The 16,095-nt window shown below is 40.5% G+C and overlaps 1 protein-coding gene across 2 annotated transcripts in view; it reads left to right on the top strand.

The window, feature by feature from the left end:
- LOC308468047 (cysteine-rich hydrophobic domain-containing protein 2-like) overlaps window positions 1-11,832 on the top strand; it is a 34,775-nt gene extending 22,943 nt beyond the window's left edge. Inside the window, exons 3-6 of one of the 2 annotated variants that reach the window (XM_080989994.1) lie at window positions 1,506-1,661; window positions 4,293-4,349; window positions 4,632-4,691; window positions 6,714-11,832. In XM_080989994.1, coding sequence (XP_080846120.1) covers window positions 1,506-1,661; window positions 4,293-4,349; window positions 4,632-4,691; window positions 6,714-6,764 — 324 coding nt within the window. In that variant the 3' untranslated portion in view covers window positions 6,765-11,832. The remainder of the gene's footprint in view (window positions 1-1,505; window positions 1,662-4,292; window positions 4,350-4,631; window positions 4,692-6,713) is intronic. The other variant, XM_080989995.1, reaches the window with a different exon arrangement.
- The last annotated feature ends 4,263 nt before the right edge of the window (window positions 11,833-16,095 follow it).

Raw genomic sequence — 16,095 nt, 5'->3', positions numbered from 1 at the left:
TAATCCTGTACCTTTACCTTTATATTCTAAAAAGGATATTTGTAGGATTAAGATGCAACAGAACAATTACGTTTAAAATCCACATTTTAGATTGCTGGATTGTTTTTTAATATTTGAATTCTTATATTATTGATCATATGTGTTAATAATACAAAGTATCTTCATAAATAAAGAATGTAAACATATTTTGTGTAATTATTTTTTTAATTGAGATAACTGGATTGAGATTGTGTTTTAATTTGTACAAAAGGAAGTTTGTAAGTAGGAAGCCTATGGTTAGCTTTAAAAAGACAAGATGAAGAATGGGGATAGGTCTCAAAATATAGGCCCTAACAATAAATTTTATTTCCCTCCTCTTCAACTTTACAATCATTCTTTTCCCTTGGTAAATCTTTGAGTTCTCCCCGAACCCTTGTCCCCCCCCCCTTTTTTTTTGTTCACTTAATTCTTTTAATGGATATGTTGGAAATCTTCTCAACATGCAACAGAATTGCATGTTCAGGCAAGAAGTCTCAGTCCTAGCTTTCAGTTCTTAGTTGATGGATGAAAATATTGGTTTGTGATATATGGCTTTAAATCTGCCACTTCCTTGTCACCTGGATCAATCAATAATCCTTTAGAGGGAAAGTCCAGTTTCCTGTCCTGATCTTAAAACAACAAGGGCTTCTGTGGGGAAATTGGTGTCCAGTGCAAGGAAGTGTAAGTCATAAAACATTCCCTTCGTATTGTAATTTGGCACAAGGCGTGATTGATTGGGCTGTGATTATGATGGCCAAAGAAGGGAAAGGGAGCCTGCTGGTCATTGCTCCTTTCCTCTCTTGTATCCTGTTGTAAAATATTATGACCCTTCCCTTCACCTTTATTCCCCTTTATGGTGTACTGGGCCGAAAAGGAATCTCTTAGAATGCTGTCTGGGTGTTTGGGTTGTTTTTCCTCCAGAAAATTTCTAATTTCCTAAAACACTGTTTTACTGAGGACCACTATTGTGGTCACTTGCTCCTTGAGGACCATTACGTTTCCGTACCTTGCGACCTTTGTGTGAGAGAATGTTTGAAAAGGATTCCATAATTCACAACATTATCCTAAGGACTGTGGGGCTTACCGTAGCCTGCTAAAACTGTATTTGCAGAGGGGCGGGGGGAGAGAGAGAGAGCTCACTTTTTACTGTGTTTAACATTGATTATGATGATGATAATAAGAATAACTGATTTAGTATGAAGTTGAAATATTTAAATCTATTTATGCAGGCAAGAAACACAAGTAAGAATACCAAAAGTGTCTGTAGAGTAACTAAAACAAAAATGTCATCCTTAGCGATTACTGCATTTTCTCACACACAAACTGGCAGTAGAGTTCTAATTCCTGACAGCCTTTACAATATTTTTTTTACAATCAAGCAGCATATAAATTTTATGAAATAAATAAATCCCAGAATTATATTTTCTTTTTCTACTTTCTCTCTATATACATTGTTCCCAGTGTAGGTTTATCTCTTGTTTTTCCAGGTTGCTCCGGAAGAATTCAAGACAAGTATCAGTCGTGTAAATGTATGTTTAAAGAAGAATCTCCCTATCAGTGTAAAATGGCTTCTCTGTGGCTGTTTGTGCTGCTGCTGCACACTTGGCTGCAGTCTGTGGCCTGCTGTCTGTCTGAACAAAAGAGTAAGTACACATACTAGGCTACTAGTGTCACCAGCAGCTACCTGCAGTAGCTTGAGCTCTTAATTTCTTTATTGCGTTTAGATCGTTAGTTGCACAAACCTTTGTTCTTGAATATATATCAAAATAATTCACATCTTTCTTGTACTGACCCTAGAACATCTGCCCCTTTCTGTCAGCATTTTTCTCATTATTTTTTCAAACAACAAGAACTCTGTTACTCTGATTTGTATCCAAATGATTAAAATTAATTACAACACCATGATATGCAGAATTTATTATTTTAATTAATTGATTCATACATTATTTTCTTTTGTAAACAGTCCTGTGTGACTCATGGCCTTAAATTCTTTACTTGCCTATTAAGTTATTTCTGTAGAAATGCAATCAATACTTCTAGATGCCTGAATTTGTTCGGTGTCCTTTCAATAAACCCTAAGTGCCTTAGTTTTGCCTTCTTGAGGCTTTCAAAGCTCTTGTCACCCAAACCTTAGCTAATTGCTCATAATGCATTCATTGTGATAGAGAGCAGAAGACAGCACAGGTTTGGAAAATAAGGAAGGTACAGAATTATGCCTGTTTTAGGCAGATCTCTAGGAACCTCTACTCACTTTAAATTAGAGAAATGAAGGTCATAGCTATTTCAGTAGGCCCAGTATTAAATCTGGTTGGTATATTCTTGCTTGAGTGTTAATTCACTTCAAACCATTTGCCACCAAGATCACCCTGTGCACTTGTGCCAAAACTCCAATAGTGTCGCAACTGAATCCCATAGGACTATTCTATCAGGTCATAGAGCGGAGGGGGAGAAAAGAAGCAGGGCTATGATGGGAATCTCAGGTGAGATATCCACGCATTGGAAGTTGCTTCCAGTACCAGTAACCACATGTAAGCTGAGAAAGGTTCAGATAGTTTACTGTTGCAGAAGATAAGGCCCAGTAAAACAGTTATAGACGTAGATATATACAGCTTGTAGGTTTTTGCAGATAGATATATACAGATGCATACAACTACAAAGTACAGTATCTTGGTTGCTTTAAATAACTTGTATTTTGGTTGCTTTAAATAACTTTAAATAACTTATAACATGTAAAGATGTAACAGTGGACAGGTAACATCGACATACTAACCAACAGACAGACAGACAAACTGCAGACCTACAGGTTGACACATGGAGCTGCCATGACATATCACAGATATAGTCAGAACACTGGCTTGTCTGACCTTGTACCTGTTATTAGCTCATTCATGGAGTGATTTACACTCATGAAGGAAATTAACCCCTTCTCATTTCCAGTTACTCCACCAGGCTATTCTGTAGCCCCTGCTAACAGGCCTTTGGCCCTCCCATGAACTATCACTTGGTGGGAGCCCTTCTCTCAGGCTATCTGTACTGTTTCCATCACAGCTGGTCTTTATAAGAACTGTAACTTTAAGAAGTGGTGCCTCGCCTTCCTTTTCCCCTCCTCCTCCCTTTCCCCTTGTGTATCATGTCTTCAGACTGAAAGATTAGGATAGAAATACTTTACATAATATGGCATAAGCCATGGGTGGGAAACCTGTGACTCTCCAGATGTTGGTGGACTCCATCTCTCCTCAGCCCCATCCTGCATGGACAATGATCATGCAGTGATAGGAGTTGGAGTTAGCAACATCTGGAGGACTACAGGTTCCCCAGCACTGATATAAACTTATGACTCATAATATGCTTCTCGGCTGTACTACTTCAGCCTTCAGTTAGAGGTGGCATAAGTGAATGCTCCCTCCAGCAAAAAACTAGTCCCTGTATATAGAAAAATTTCTGGAGAAGGCTCGGTTAAAAAGCTGCTCTCTTGTTTCATAGTCCTTCCTGCACAGCCTAAGAACATCAGACCCCTTCTGGATCAGGCCCAAGGTGGATCTGGTCCAGCATTCTGCTCTCACAGTGGCTAGCCATATGCCTATGGGAAGCCCACAAGCAAGATATGAGTGCAATAGCACTCTTCTGCTCTTGTTCCCTAGCAATATGACTAGGAACAAGTATATAGTGAACATTCAATAATATAGTTTCCCCACTGTCATCTATCTTGAATTGGAACAGTCCAGATATACTTTTTACTTTGGGGCTAGACACTAATGATCATCAAAATTCCTGACCCCTGTGCAACTTCTGTAAATACTGCAAGCAGTCTGGTCATGTATTTCATTTTATATTAATTTTTATTGCTTGCTTGCCTGTCTTGAATTTATATACCTTCCTATACCCTGAGGTCTCAGGATGGTTCACAGAACAAAATATATAAGAATGGCCTTGCTGGATGAGACCAAAGGCCAATCTAGTCTTTCCCATAGTGACTAATCAGATGCCTTTAGGAAGCCCACAAACAGGGTATGAGCACAACAACACTCTCCCCTCTTGTTCTTCACAGCAAACAGTGTTCAATGCGGACTATATCGAAACTGGAGAAGACTGTATGTCTTTCATTCTGTTGTGTATTCCTTCATCCTATCTTATTTGTGTAGAGCCAAAGAGATGAGAGATCCTTTGCAGAAGTCCTTGTTAATTGCAACAGACACATGGGCCAGTTTTATGGGCCATATTTAAGGAAACTGATTGAATCCATATTCTAACACTATTTTGGTCATCTTTCCTAGACTAGAAGATCAGTTGAGAAGTTGTTAGAATGGGAAAATAACAGACTATATCATAAGGTAAGAAGGGAAGTGGCTGCTTTAATCATGTTGGAGTGTTTCAGGGCTTCTTCAGTTTTATTGTGAATACATTTATTATAAGCAAGTAGTATGCAATTAACAAAGACACATCGCTGGATTAAAGATGCTTCTGTATTGCTTATGTGCCCCAGTTGTAGCCTTACAAATGCTAATATCCCAAATGGACAGATAAAATAACTATACACACAGATAGTCATGTTATATTATGCAAAATATTATGCTCCCATTAAGGTAATGCTAAACATTATATTACTTTCCTAGCTTGGTTTGCACTGGAAGTTGAGTAAAAGGAAATGCGAAACTAGCAATATGGTGGAGTATGTAAGTACTTTATACTTCTCTGTTAACAGATTGTTGGTTACAAAGGTGTTTCCCTATTTTTCTGACTGATTTGTCAATTAATTGCTTGTACTTTGAACAAAACACTCTTGGCTCTTCTGTTCTGTGCACACTAATTTGGGAATAAGCCTCACTGAAATCTGTAGGAAATCCTTCTAAGTAAACCTGGATAGGATTGGTTATGTATCCATCTGTGTAATTCACTGGGGCACTCTCTTTTCTAAAAAGTCTGTCTTATTTCAACATTTGGAGAAAGTTGGTAGCATTGGGAAGAATGGTTAATATGAAACAGTGGTACCTTGGGTTAAGAACTTAATTCGTTCTGGAGGTCCGTTCTTAACCTGAAACTGTTCTTAACCTGAGGTACCACTTTAGCTAATGGGGCCTGCCACTACAGCCGCCGTGCGATTTCTGTTCTCATCCTGAGGTAAAGTTCTTAAGCTGAGGTACTACTTCTGGGTTAACGGAATCTGTAACCTGAAGCGTCTGTAACCCAAGTTACCACTGTATTGTGCTTCCAAGCTGTAGTTTCAGTCCAGTTCCTTGCCTCCAGTTACTCATGTGGTGCAAATTAGATAGGTGGGAAAGAGCTGTCCCTCTCCTCTCTCCTCTCCTCTCCCCTCCCTCTACCCCCCCCCCGTCTCCTTTCCTTTCTGTTCATTCCATATATGTTGGTTTCATCTGTTACATGCTGTATTGGACTTCCACATTTTTGGCACTGGGTCCTCATGCTGCTAATGGTGCAGATTGATTTTCTTCTGAAGTTGTCTGTTCGTCCTGTGGATATCATGAATCTACATTTACCTTTGTCGCCGTTGTCATCCCCACCTCCCATCCTTAGCCATTCTGGTTCATATATATATTTAAGTAAATGTGGTCATCTTCGGTCCTGAGGTGATGCAGATTGGCCCATCAGACCTTTTTAAAATAACAGATTTCAGCTGTGGCTCTTAAGCAAGCTGGTTGTAGCAACAAGGTATTAGCCATGTACCTTCCATTACAAAGTCTATATCTTTTGAATTTTACAGAACCGTATTGGAATTTCTGAACATTTGAGACTGAGAGTGCTGTGGCACTCAGGGAATTTTCAGTTACATGCATATATGTGCAGACCGTTAGCTCAGATTCCCATAGCCTTTAGTGCTGAATTATTCACCTCCTCCTGGATTAGTTAGGACCTCTGCATGTGTTTAGGGGCGTAACTTGTTCAGGAAAGGTTTCAGATTGGCAGAGTCACCTGTTGTAACCAGCCCTGTACTTGCTCACTGGTGACATGCATGAGCAGTGGGAAGAGAGGAGGTTGTGCACGGTGCCACAGTGGCTGCCACGTTTGTGAACAGGGAAGTTTCAAGCTTCCCTTTTTACGGACTTGCCACATTGTCGCAGAAGCTTCATTTCCCACATTGCACTGATCATTCAAGTGCTGTATAAGGCAACAAAACTGCTGATAACTCTGCCCTTTGTTGGTGGGTGCCACTTGAGGAATAAACAACCGGAAAGCAGCTGTAACTCAGAAGATGAAAACTGCCAAGTTAGATTCAGTGAAAAAGCACCTTCAGTATCCACTAGGGGGAGCAAGGTCTGAAATACAGTAGTACCTCAGGTTAAGTACTTAATTCGTTCCGGAGGTCCGTTCTTAACCTGAAACTGTTCTTAACCTGAAGCACCACTTTAGCTAATGGGGCCTCCTGCTGCCGCCGCACTGCCCGAGCATGATTTCTGTTCTCATCCTGAAGCAAAGTTCTTAACCTGAAGCACTATGTAACCCGAGGTACCACTGTATTGTCAATTGGGTACACTTCACCGTGGGCCTTAGCACCCAACAGCCTTAGCACAGTCAGTATAGAAGAGTTGAATTAAATGGGCCAGTAATTGATTTGGTATAAAGTACTGTCCATGATTTTACCCAACATATTTAATTACTTGTAGCTTACCTAATATTCTGTATGCTAATGAGCTGAATGTATTGGTTAATATATGTTTGTGTTTTTTCCCCTTCTATAGGTAATACTAATAGAATTCTTACCAAAATATCCCATATTTCGACCTGACTGAGGAGCAGTATTACCTTTCATGTTATCTGTCGTTTCCTACCTGTAGTGCCTTGTAGGGGATGTTGGAGAGAAGATGGTCTACTTTTCTGTGATTTTTAAACACAAAGGTGTTCTTTAGTAGAGTAGCTTCATTGCTATGTTACTTTCTTTTGTTTTAAGAAGAAAACAATTTGCACATTTTTAATGTTAAATAATCAGGCTTTTGTGTGTACCCTGAATTATTATTTTAAACTTCTTTAATGATGCAGAGTTGTCACTACAGATATAATAGCCACTATTGATATAGAATCAGTGCTGCTTGTAGCCTTTTTTGAGCATGCTGCCTTATGAATTTTGAAATCCATCTGTTTTCCAAACATACATCCTTCTGATGCGGTACATCATTTTCACACTACCTTAAATTCTTGACAGAAACAACCAAGGTTAGCTTTCAGTAACTATTAATACAGTTTTGATAATCCAGTTGTATAAGACTTGCAATGAACAGCAGAACTGGTTTTGTCCTGCACTTGCAAAGCTGCTCATTTTACATTGTGGAAGCAGGGTGAGGGTTCATTTGCAATATAGACAACGGGTCTATAAATTTTGCCTTGTTGTATAATATTAAGTGTGATACTACATGAAGGTTTACAAAATGTAATATAATTCCTATTGTTTTACATTTATGTTCTACATAGATTTATTATGAATTATGTCTGTAAGCATTCTTCTGATTGTATGACCCATTAGTGTGCCATACTATGAAGCCAATAATGGGTTTGTGCATACTACCAAAAGTCCCGCTCAGGTGCACTTTGTTAGTAAATGAATGTGAAAATGTATCACATTTATAAAAGGTATTATTGCAACACCTGTATATCTCCAAGGAGTCACAAACCCAATCGGATTATTGGCTTGAAATTCTTCCACAGCATGCCTCTTAGCTTCCATTGATTGAAACTGGGGAAACTTTCAAATGCATTTTATGATATGGCACTGGGGTGAGTGTCTGCTTTCATGGAGAGAACATCAAAAATCCCCCTGAGTATGGTCTACTCTAAAGTTGCAATCCTAACTCCACTTACCATTGAAACCTCATTGGATTCAATGGGAGTTATCTTTGAGTAGACATTGTAGTGAGTAAGATTGGAATCTACATTATGTTTTAAGGACTGTGGCAGAACTGAAATACAGTAAAGAAAATAAATTTTTAGCAGAGTTGTACTTGGGTATTCTCTTATAATATTATTTTGTTCAACATAACATGATTCATCCTTCTATGAAGACTATCCCTCTAAAAAAGTTAGAAGAATCTGGGTAAGCTGTACTACTGAAATAGCATGGCAGATCTGGAAGCCACCAGGTTCCTCTATTTCAATAACTTACTCTTTGAATAATTATATGTACAAGACATGCACTCAGCTTGTCTATGATTCTATGAATATCTCTGAATATCTCTCTGTCCAGTGGACTGAATAATATTGAGCACAAAAGGCCACTTATACCTGAAAAGCCTCTAATGAGTGCAGGGTAGGATTCAAGAATTGGGAAGCCAAAAATTCATCAGAAATATTTCTTTGATGAATATGTTAGCTTTGACTCTGGAATGTTTGGTTTACATGTATTTTCACACTACATATTCCAGTTTTACCCGTTATGTTGCTATAATTGTGACTAAAATGGGGTCGGAAGGTGCCTGCAATTTTATGTTGCTTGCTTGTGGCTCTGCTGTAACAGCGGTGATGAAGAAAGCAAGACCACCATCATGAGCCTTGCATTGCAGCTTCTTGTGCAGACCAGAGCTCCTGTTTCATCAAGAACGTGCATGCATCTATGTATGCATATACCACTTGCATGTTTAGGGTTGCCCATTCAGTAGAATGTTGGAGCCATTGCTTACTTGGAGCTCTATGCATGCACCAGAGTGCCTGTGGAATCCTTAATATCATGGACTTGAACAGGGTGCTCCTTAGTATGCTTTACACTGCACAGCTGCGAAAGCAAGGGATTTTAAGGTATGTGGTATAACTTGAACCTTGAAATATTTAGTGATGCCCAGGCTTCTGGCTCCGGGAGGAAATTCGGGATGGCAAGAGCTATCCAGTTGGATTTTAAAATGGAACACTGAATATTAAAAATGGAATATCAGTTAAATAGAACTTTTGAGGTGCTGCTTGCTACCTAGACCTTTCTATTACTCAGTGTAGGTATTTCACATTCTGTTAAAATGTTCATGGTATTGAACAGAGGAGTATTGGAAAGCAGAATGAATATTTGAATAGCCAAATAATGTGGCACAGTGTGAAATGCAGTGTAGTGTTTTTCCATTCATTATAAAGGGTGTTGAGAGTTTTGTACAGTATTGCCAAAAAGAGTAACTCTAAATATTGTTTCTTGCTTGATATAACTGAAGCTTCTTATGCTACAGTGCATTAACTGTCACATTCGAATATCACAGAATAGCCCAAACCCCACAAATCTTACTATTATTCCCCTCCCCCTGTGAGTTTTTCTTTGGATAGTTTCTTAGCACCGAGAAGATTTGAGTGTGTGTTTGACACTCTTTGTAATGAATTCTGAATGCTATCCATGTGTCTTTTTAGATTCATGTTATTTCTTTGCTCAGTGGTTACAGTGGGATTCTCACCCCACCCCATTCTTGCTTCAAATAATCATAACACTGTGCATCCCCACACAGGCATGGAGCTTTTTCATTTTGGTAGTATGTCTTAAATTAAGACTTGTACAAAAACACCTCCACCTTCCCATTCTGATCATATTATGTAGAAGCTAATTCCATAGACACTAGTGTGACTTGTTTCCAATTAACCTTTCTTTTCCTCTTTTGTAGGATTAGGTTACAAATCTTCCAAGTCTCAGTTAGTTTAAAAGCTCAGTTGAATTCCAAAGTTTGTCTGACAAAGGGTCCATATGTGTTACCTGTTAGGTGTACAAGAGCCAAATGTTTGTTAATTCAATTTCTAATGAAAAAAATATGGCCCAACAGTGTTGCTACTAATAGTAGCATGCAGAATTTTGTTGATTCAAATAATGTAAGTATTGCATTTTTACAGATGTAAAATACTACCCAATTCATCCTATTTGGGGTAGTATTTGAGGCATGTGTACACAGTATGAGCCTCCCCCCTTCCTCTTGTCCTCATACTGATTCAACAGCAATGAAATGTTATGAGGAATGGGGATGTCAGCCCTTTCAGTTTTCAGTAAGCTGCAGGAGCTTTGTGTAAAGCTACAAAGATTGCCCCAAACCTTACTTCCTCTTCACCTTCAGATTGCTCTAGGATTGAGGGTTCCACAAGGGGAGCCAAGATGCAGCCCGTGGATGATTTTCCCACCCCCATCCTTATTACTGTCCACCTCTCCCTTCCAACACTTGAGAACATTGAATTCAATACCCATGAATGTGGAAGACTTTACTTGGCTCATGATCTGGTCATCTTTTTCTTAATATCCAAATGTTTGTAAGATAGAACCACGTAGCCTTCAGCCTGAAAGTAAATTATATTTGGGGTAGTATTCAACTCCAGCCGTACTCAGAGTAGACCCAGTGAAATTAAGGGTTATGACTAATGGGTTCATTAATTTCAGTGGGTCTACTTTGAGTAGGATTGTGAGGACAGTATACCACCCCTGGAGTCTAATTCTGTAAAAACCCAAGTTCTGCTCAAGCTGTTCTGCTATTCTGAGTTAATGTAAGCACCACCTGAGAGGTGCATCCCAGTATACTCAGTGGCTTTACAGATGATTCTGGGGAGCATCTCCTTGGTTTTCACATTCCCTACTGTGTTTTCAGCATTCCCTAGTGCTGTTTCGAGTGCTTTACATCTTGAATTGGTTGCTCCTTCCATGCTGCCTCTTTAGCTGATTTTTTTGTGCAGTTGGGCCATCCCCACGACAGAAGCTCCTCTTTTCTTTTTCATAACCTGTAACAGTCAAGTAGATCTACAGCAGAGATGGGAAACTTGTAGGCCTTCAGAAGTTGGACTCCCAACACCTGTTAGTCCCAGCCAGCATGGCCAATGATGGGAGCTGTGGTCCAAGTAACATATGGAAGGCTGCAGGTTTACCCATCTCTGATCTATAGTAACATGCCCAAGTAGTGGAAGAGGAAGTGCCTTGAACATTTCAGATGTACAGAGCTGTATACATAAAGCTATGGAATTTCATTGGCAAACTGGAAAACCCAAGCTAAACGCTGTCACTGATTTTATGCTGTTGTTCCCTACAAGGTTTAAAGCCATTTTGTATGGTATAGGAGAGGTGGTAGAATTCCATAGGTGAGGAGTGTCCTACATATGAACGCTGTTCCAAATTATAAGTAACAAAGCTTTCTGCATGTACTAAACTAGAACCACAGGGGGTGGGACACACTAAACTTTCTCCTTGATGCACTATTTTACTACATGTACGGGTTCTTTTAATTTGGGAGAGCATTCATATATTGGATACTGCATACCTGCAGACTTCTGGTACAGTCCAGAAGTGTACCACCTTATTTTGTATATAATATGTATGCTGGTTGTTCATTTTGCATCAGTATTGCAGAACTGGGAGGCTCTGCCCCACCCCAAACTGTGGAATGTATTATACATATCCTATGTTAAGTCACACTTGAAACCGACCCATTGAAAAACCATTGATTTCAGTGGGTCTGTTCCTGAATATGACTAACACTGATAAATTCAAAAATCCATTTTCTTGTCCTGATTTAAGATTCAAAAGTCTACATGCTCAACTGTGAATATTGCATTTTAGTGTCCTGAAAATGACTGATCACTTCCACTTGAAAACACTAGCATTGAGCAATAAGGGGAGGGGGTCAGTGGGTTGATACATGGTGTAAATAATTTTACCATTTTAGTAAACAACATTGCATTAAAATATGTTCACATTCTGTAATTTTGTGAATTTTTTGTTTATAATTATTCGTAACTCATGAAACTTGTTAAACTGTATGCATTTTAATTAAGTCCTCAATACTTCTATTCAGTTTACGAATTAACAGCCACTTTTTAAATAGGATGATCTCATGCCTTGAAGTTTTTAAAATAAAAAACTAATTAAGCTTTGTGTCTGTGACTTCCTGCATTGCCCTATGTCTCCTTTAGCCAACATATGGATGCTAGGTATTTCCACTGTGAATTGCTTTTGGAAGTAATTTACTGGTGAACCATTTTTTTTGCGATGAGAGCTTTTCTGTTGCTTTGGTTTCTTTATAGGATCCAACCGGACAACAGTCTGTAAACAGGCTGTGTTCACAAGTGCTGCATCCATGTATACTTAATATGCACTAAGGGGAAAGTCAACTTGCAGTCTTAACATAGCCCTGAAGCAACTTTAGCTGCCCCCTGGTGGTCAGACTGTTTATTTTTGTACATTTCAACAACAACAAGGCAGTCTCCCATTCAAGTATTGACCAGACCTGGATCTCCTTGAGCGGTAGCTTCATGTGCCTTCAGGTTATGCCCTAATCTACCTCTTGAATAAAATGCTTCAGTCTTTCCATCCATGATATTGAGATCATTCATTGAGCCATACAAGTGATAACCTTATTTTTCAGGGTTGTCAACCAGCACTATCAAGTCTGACCAGCCACAAGGTGAGGTGTTGGGATTGTTCTGGCCTCCAGACTAGTGCTTGGAGGATATAGAGGCCCTTGAAAATAGATGGTGACTCTGGTGAACCGGGTTCGCGTCTCCGCTCCTCCACATGCAGCTGCTGGGTGACCTTGGGCTAGTCACACTTCTCTGAAGCCTCTCAGCCTCACTCACCTCACAGAGTGTTTGTTGTGGGGGAGGAAGGGAAAGGAGATTGTTAGCCGCTTTGAGACTCCTTCAGGTAGTGATAAAGCGGGATATCAAATCCAAATGCTGCTGCTGCTGCTGCTTCCTCCTCCTCCTCATCTCAATCATTTCTGAATGCTTGCTTTAACCTTGACATTGAAGACCTAAAAATGGCTGTGCTTAGTCAAGTCAGACCAAAAGCCAAATTAGCCTAACAGTCAAACTTTCCTAGCCATCTATATGGAGCACAACTAATACAAATTTGCTGCTGTGGGATGTAGTAGGTATAGGAGGGGTAGACACTGGATGTGTCCACCTTTGATCCCCACCCTGCACTCAGCTCTCATCTCTGGCTCCTTGAAGCTGTCAGCATGCTACAGTGGCCATACCATAGGAAATAATTTCAGCTGACCAGCTAAGCCAGGTGAGGGTAGCCAATGGGTCTCAAACCCTCAGAGAGTTAGGGACTACCCCTGCATGCAAAGACAGGCTCCAGCAGATTGAACGGACCCAGTAGTGGGTCCAACAGTCAGGAAGGCGGTTTCTGCATCTGCTGCAGATGGAAGTGAGGGGCAGATGGGGCTCATCAGCCTGGGAAGGTAGCCCATCTAGGAGAAGGAAAACTCTAATCCTAAACCTCCACTGCCATATGGCTATACTCATTTGTGAAAAGGCTTCAGGAGTGCACTCCAAGGAAAAATCAATACCCGCTGCCTTGCAGGACATTTTGGGAGAAGAAAAGGCTAAGCAGTAAACCCTACACAAACCTGTCCCTAAGGTGGTTGGATGGTGCCTTGTACACTTCCTTCCAGCAACTCCTCCAATAAAGCTGGTGCCAAACATATTCCCCTGCTTTTCTTTGGTCTACATCAGTGAGACCGAGAGGGTGGTCTTGTCATCTGGGAAACCCAGGACCTCCACACACTGCCCAGGCTTGGTCACTGCCCTGGAGAGGTCACTTAGGTGCTAACACCGTGGTTTGACTTCACCCCGAGAGCACACTCCACTGTTGAGATTGATGCTGACAACAACTGTTGCTGTATAAAACTACTTTAGCCTATTTTAATTTGGAACACAGTTTTTGCAATGTAGTTTCCTTCATTTATATCCTGGCGTAAGGCAACAAATATGGTGTTCTATCAACGTACAGCAACCCTGTGAGGTGGGTTAGGCTGATACTGATGGGCTGAAGGCTCATGGCTAAGTGGGCCCTTGAATCTTCTCCCATCCTAGCCTGACGGAACCTCTATAAAACACACTGGTATCAAGCAAGTGCTTGTGATTCTACTGATACTAAATTAAAAGGCTTTCCCACAATTACTGTATTTTTGTGTGTATAAGGCATTTTCTTAATGGGCGGTCGTCTTGTACATGGGTGATTAACAACTTTGGCAACCCAAAAATACTGATTTGGGGTTCATAAAAATAGAGGTCATCTTATACATGGAAAAATATGATATTTAAAACATTTCTACACCACCTGCCTGTTTTTCCAATGATATTATTTTAGACTGTAAAAGCCCTTAGTATAATGACCAGTCAAATCTGCACCATTGGCATAGATTGCACAATACTAATCTTGTCCTGCATGTTCCCAGTAGCTGGCCATTCATGATTTTTTCAGGCATTATGCTCCTAATTCTTGATGGGATAATGTTGTATTTGTGTGTGCAATATCAGGGTGGCATGTAATGAGAAGGGTAGATTTACTATGCAGGGTAAGGATAAGTTATACTGAAGGCTCTTCCCCTTTTAGGAAAATGCTGAGTATTTTTATTTCAGCACCTGAAAGATCAGCATATAACGAGGGCACAAAACAGCCTAGACAGATAGGGCTGGACAGATGTTACAAAGCTTGCTCAGTCTACTTGTGGCAGACAGGGATATCAAAGGAGATCTTGCATTGTGCACAAGTGTTTGGAGTTACGTGATTTGGTTGCTTGGTGGCTGCAGTCATACAGGCTGGTGCCATACTGAGTGTGCTTAATTTCAACTTTACTGTACATAACAGTACATTATTAATCTAAAGCTCCTTGCCTGGAGCAGGGGGGCTTCTGCCTTGTCACCGATACAAGGCTGGCTCCAAACCTTTGTGTGGCCTTTGCCAAGATAGCTGCCTTCCCTCTGGCTGTGAGCATAGCAGGCTGGCTAACATTTATTTCATTTATGAATCATTTCCTAAGGAACATCCATCACAAAGTAATTTACAATGCAATAAAAACATAATTGAATTGCACGCAAAACAACTGCAACAACAACTATTACACACACACACACACACACACACACACATATTCAATTTCAAATCCAATACCAATTCCAATATTCATTTAGAAGGGACTGTTAAGAAAGGAACATCTGCAACAGGTGTGGAAAGAACAAATAAAGTCTGTATCTGAAATTTAAAGGGAGTGGGTTCCAAAGATGCCCCCCCAATGAAGGCCTGATTCCGGCCTATTCAATACTGCCTACCTACATTGACTAACTGTGGCTCTCCTGGGCTTCAGGTAAGAGGCCTTCCTAGCTGGAGATGCCAAGGATTGAACCTGGGACCTTTGGTATGCAGTGCTGGTGATCTTCCACAGCGTGAAGCTTCCAGAAGGGCACCACTGAGACTCCTAGCCTGTGTGTGTGTGTGTGTGTGTGTGTGTGTGCGCGCGCCAAACTGGATCTTTGACCCAGGCGAAAATGAGCCTAGTTTTACCCCTGCAATAATGAACTTGCATTCAAGTGCTGCTTATCTGTGCCTGTTTTGTCTTTTAAAGAGAAGGATACCCACTTCTTTCCAATAACATACACAACTATTCATGTATGTAAACTGGAAGAGAAAAAGACAAGGCATACCAATGCAGCAGAATGAGGCAGGGGACAGTGGGCAGGCTGTGCCACTTCAGCCAGCAGGAGGTGAGGCATACCAATGTTGAATGTTCCCCTATGGTTTCAAAATGAAACACACACACACACACACACACACACACACACACTAGTTCCAAACCAGCAATGCAAGTAGAAAACCCATCACAGAAGCTGTTTCTGGCATAGCATTCTCCTTTCTGTGCATATTTTCTTCTTGCAATGTTTGTGTGTTTGTTTTACATATAGAAGTATTCAAAACTCACACAAAATAGTAAACTAGATGGGCACATCAGCTGGGCTGCCAGATTAGCTGTGTGTTTCCAAGCTGCACACCCAGTCATTTAGAGTCGGTGAGCTTCATTAATGTGTGAGCCCGAAATTCCAGATCCCCCTCCAATCCAATGCCAAAGTTTAGTGCTAAACCATTTGCACAACTTTTGCATTAGTTTGCAGTCAGTCAGACAAGGTTGGGTTTGGGGGGTGTCCCTGCGGCCCCCAGTCTGAGTGTCAATTACACAGTTTGGGAGGCAGCACAAAATGTGGGGTTTGCGGCACAAAACATTGGCACCTGTTTGGAGTCAAGTAGACAAGGTTGGATTTTTTGGCATTACAGCACCAAATTATAGCACCAAACCAGTGCACTACTTTGGCACCAGTTTAGAATCAATCGTCGTTGGCTTTTGGGACATTTAC

This window comes from Podarcis pityusensis (assembly GCF_964106645.2).
Source record: "Podarcis pityusensis genome assembly, chromosome: Z".
NCBI classification, from domain to species: Eukaryota; Metazoa; Chordata; class Lepidosauria; order Squamata; family Lacertidae; genus Podarcis; species Podarcis pityusensis.
The sequence above is the reverse complement of the archived record's forward strand: the minus strand, read 5'-3'. Positions and strand labels throughout refer to the sequence as shown.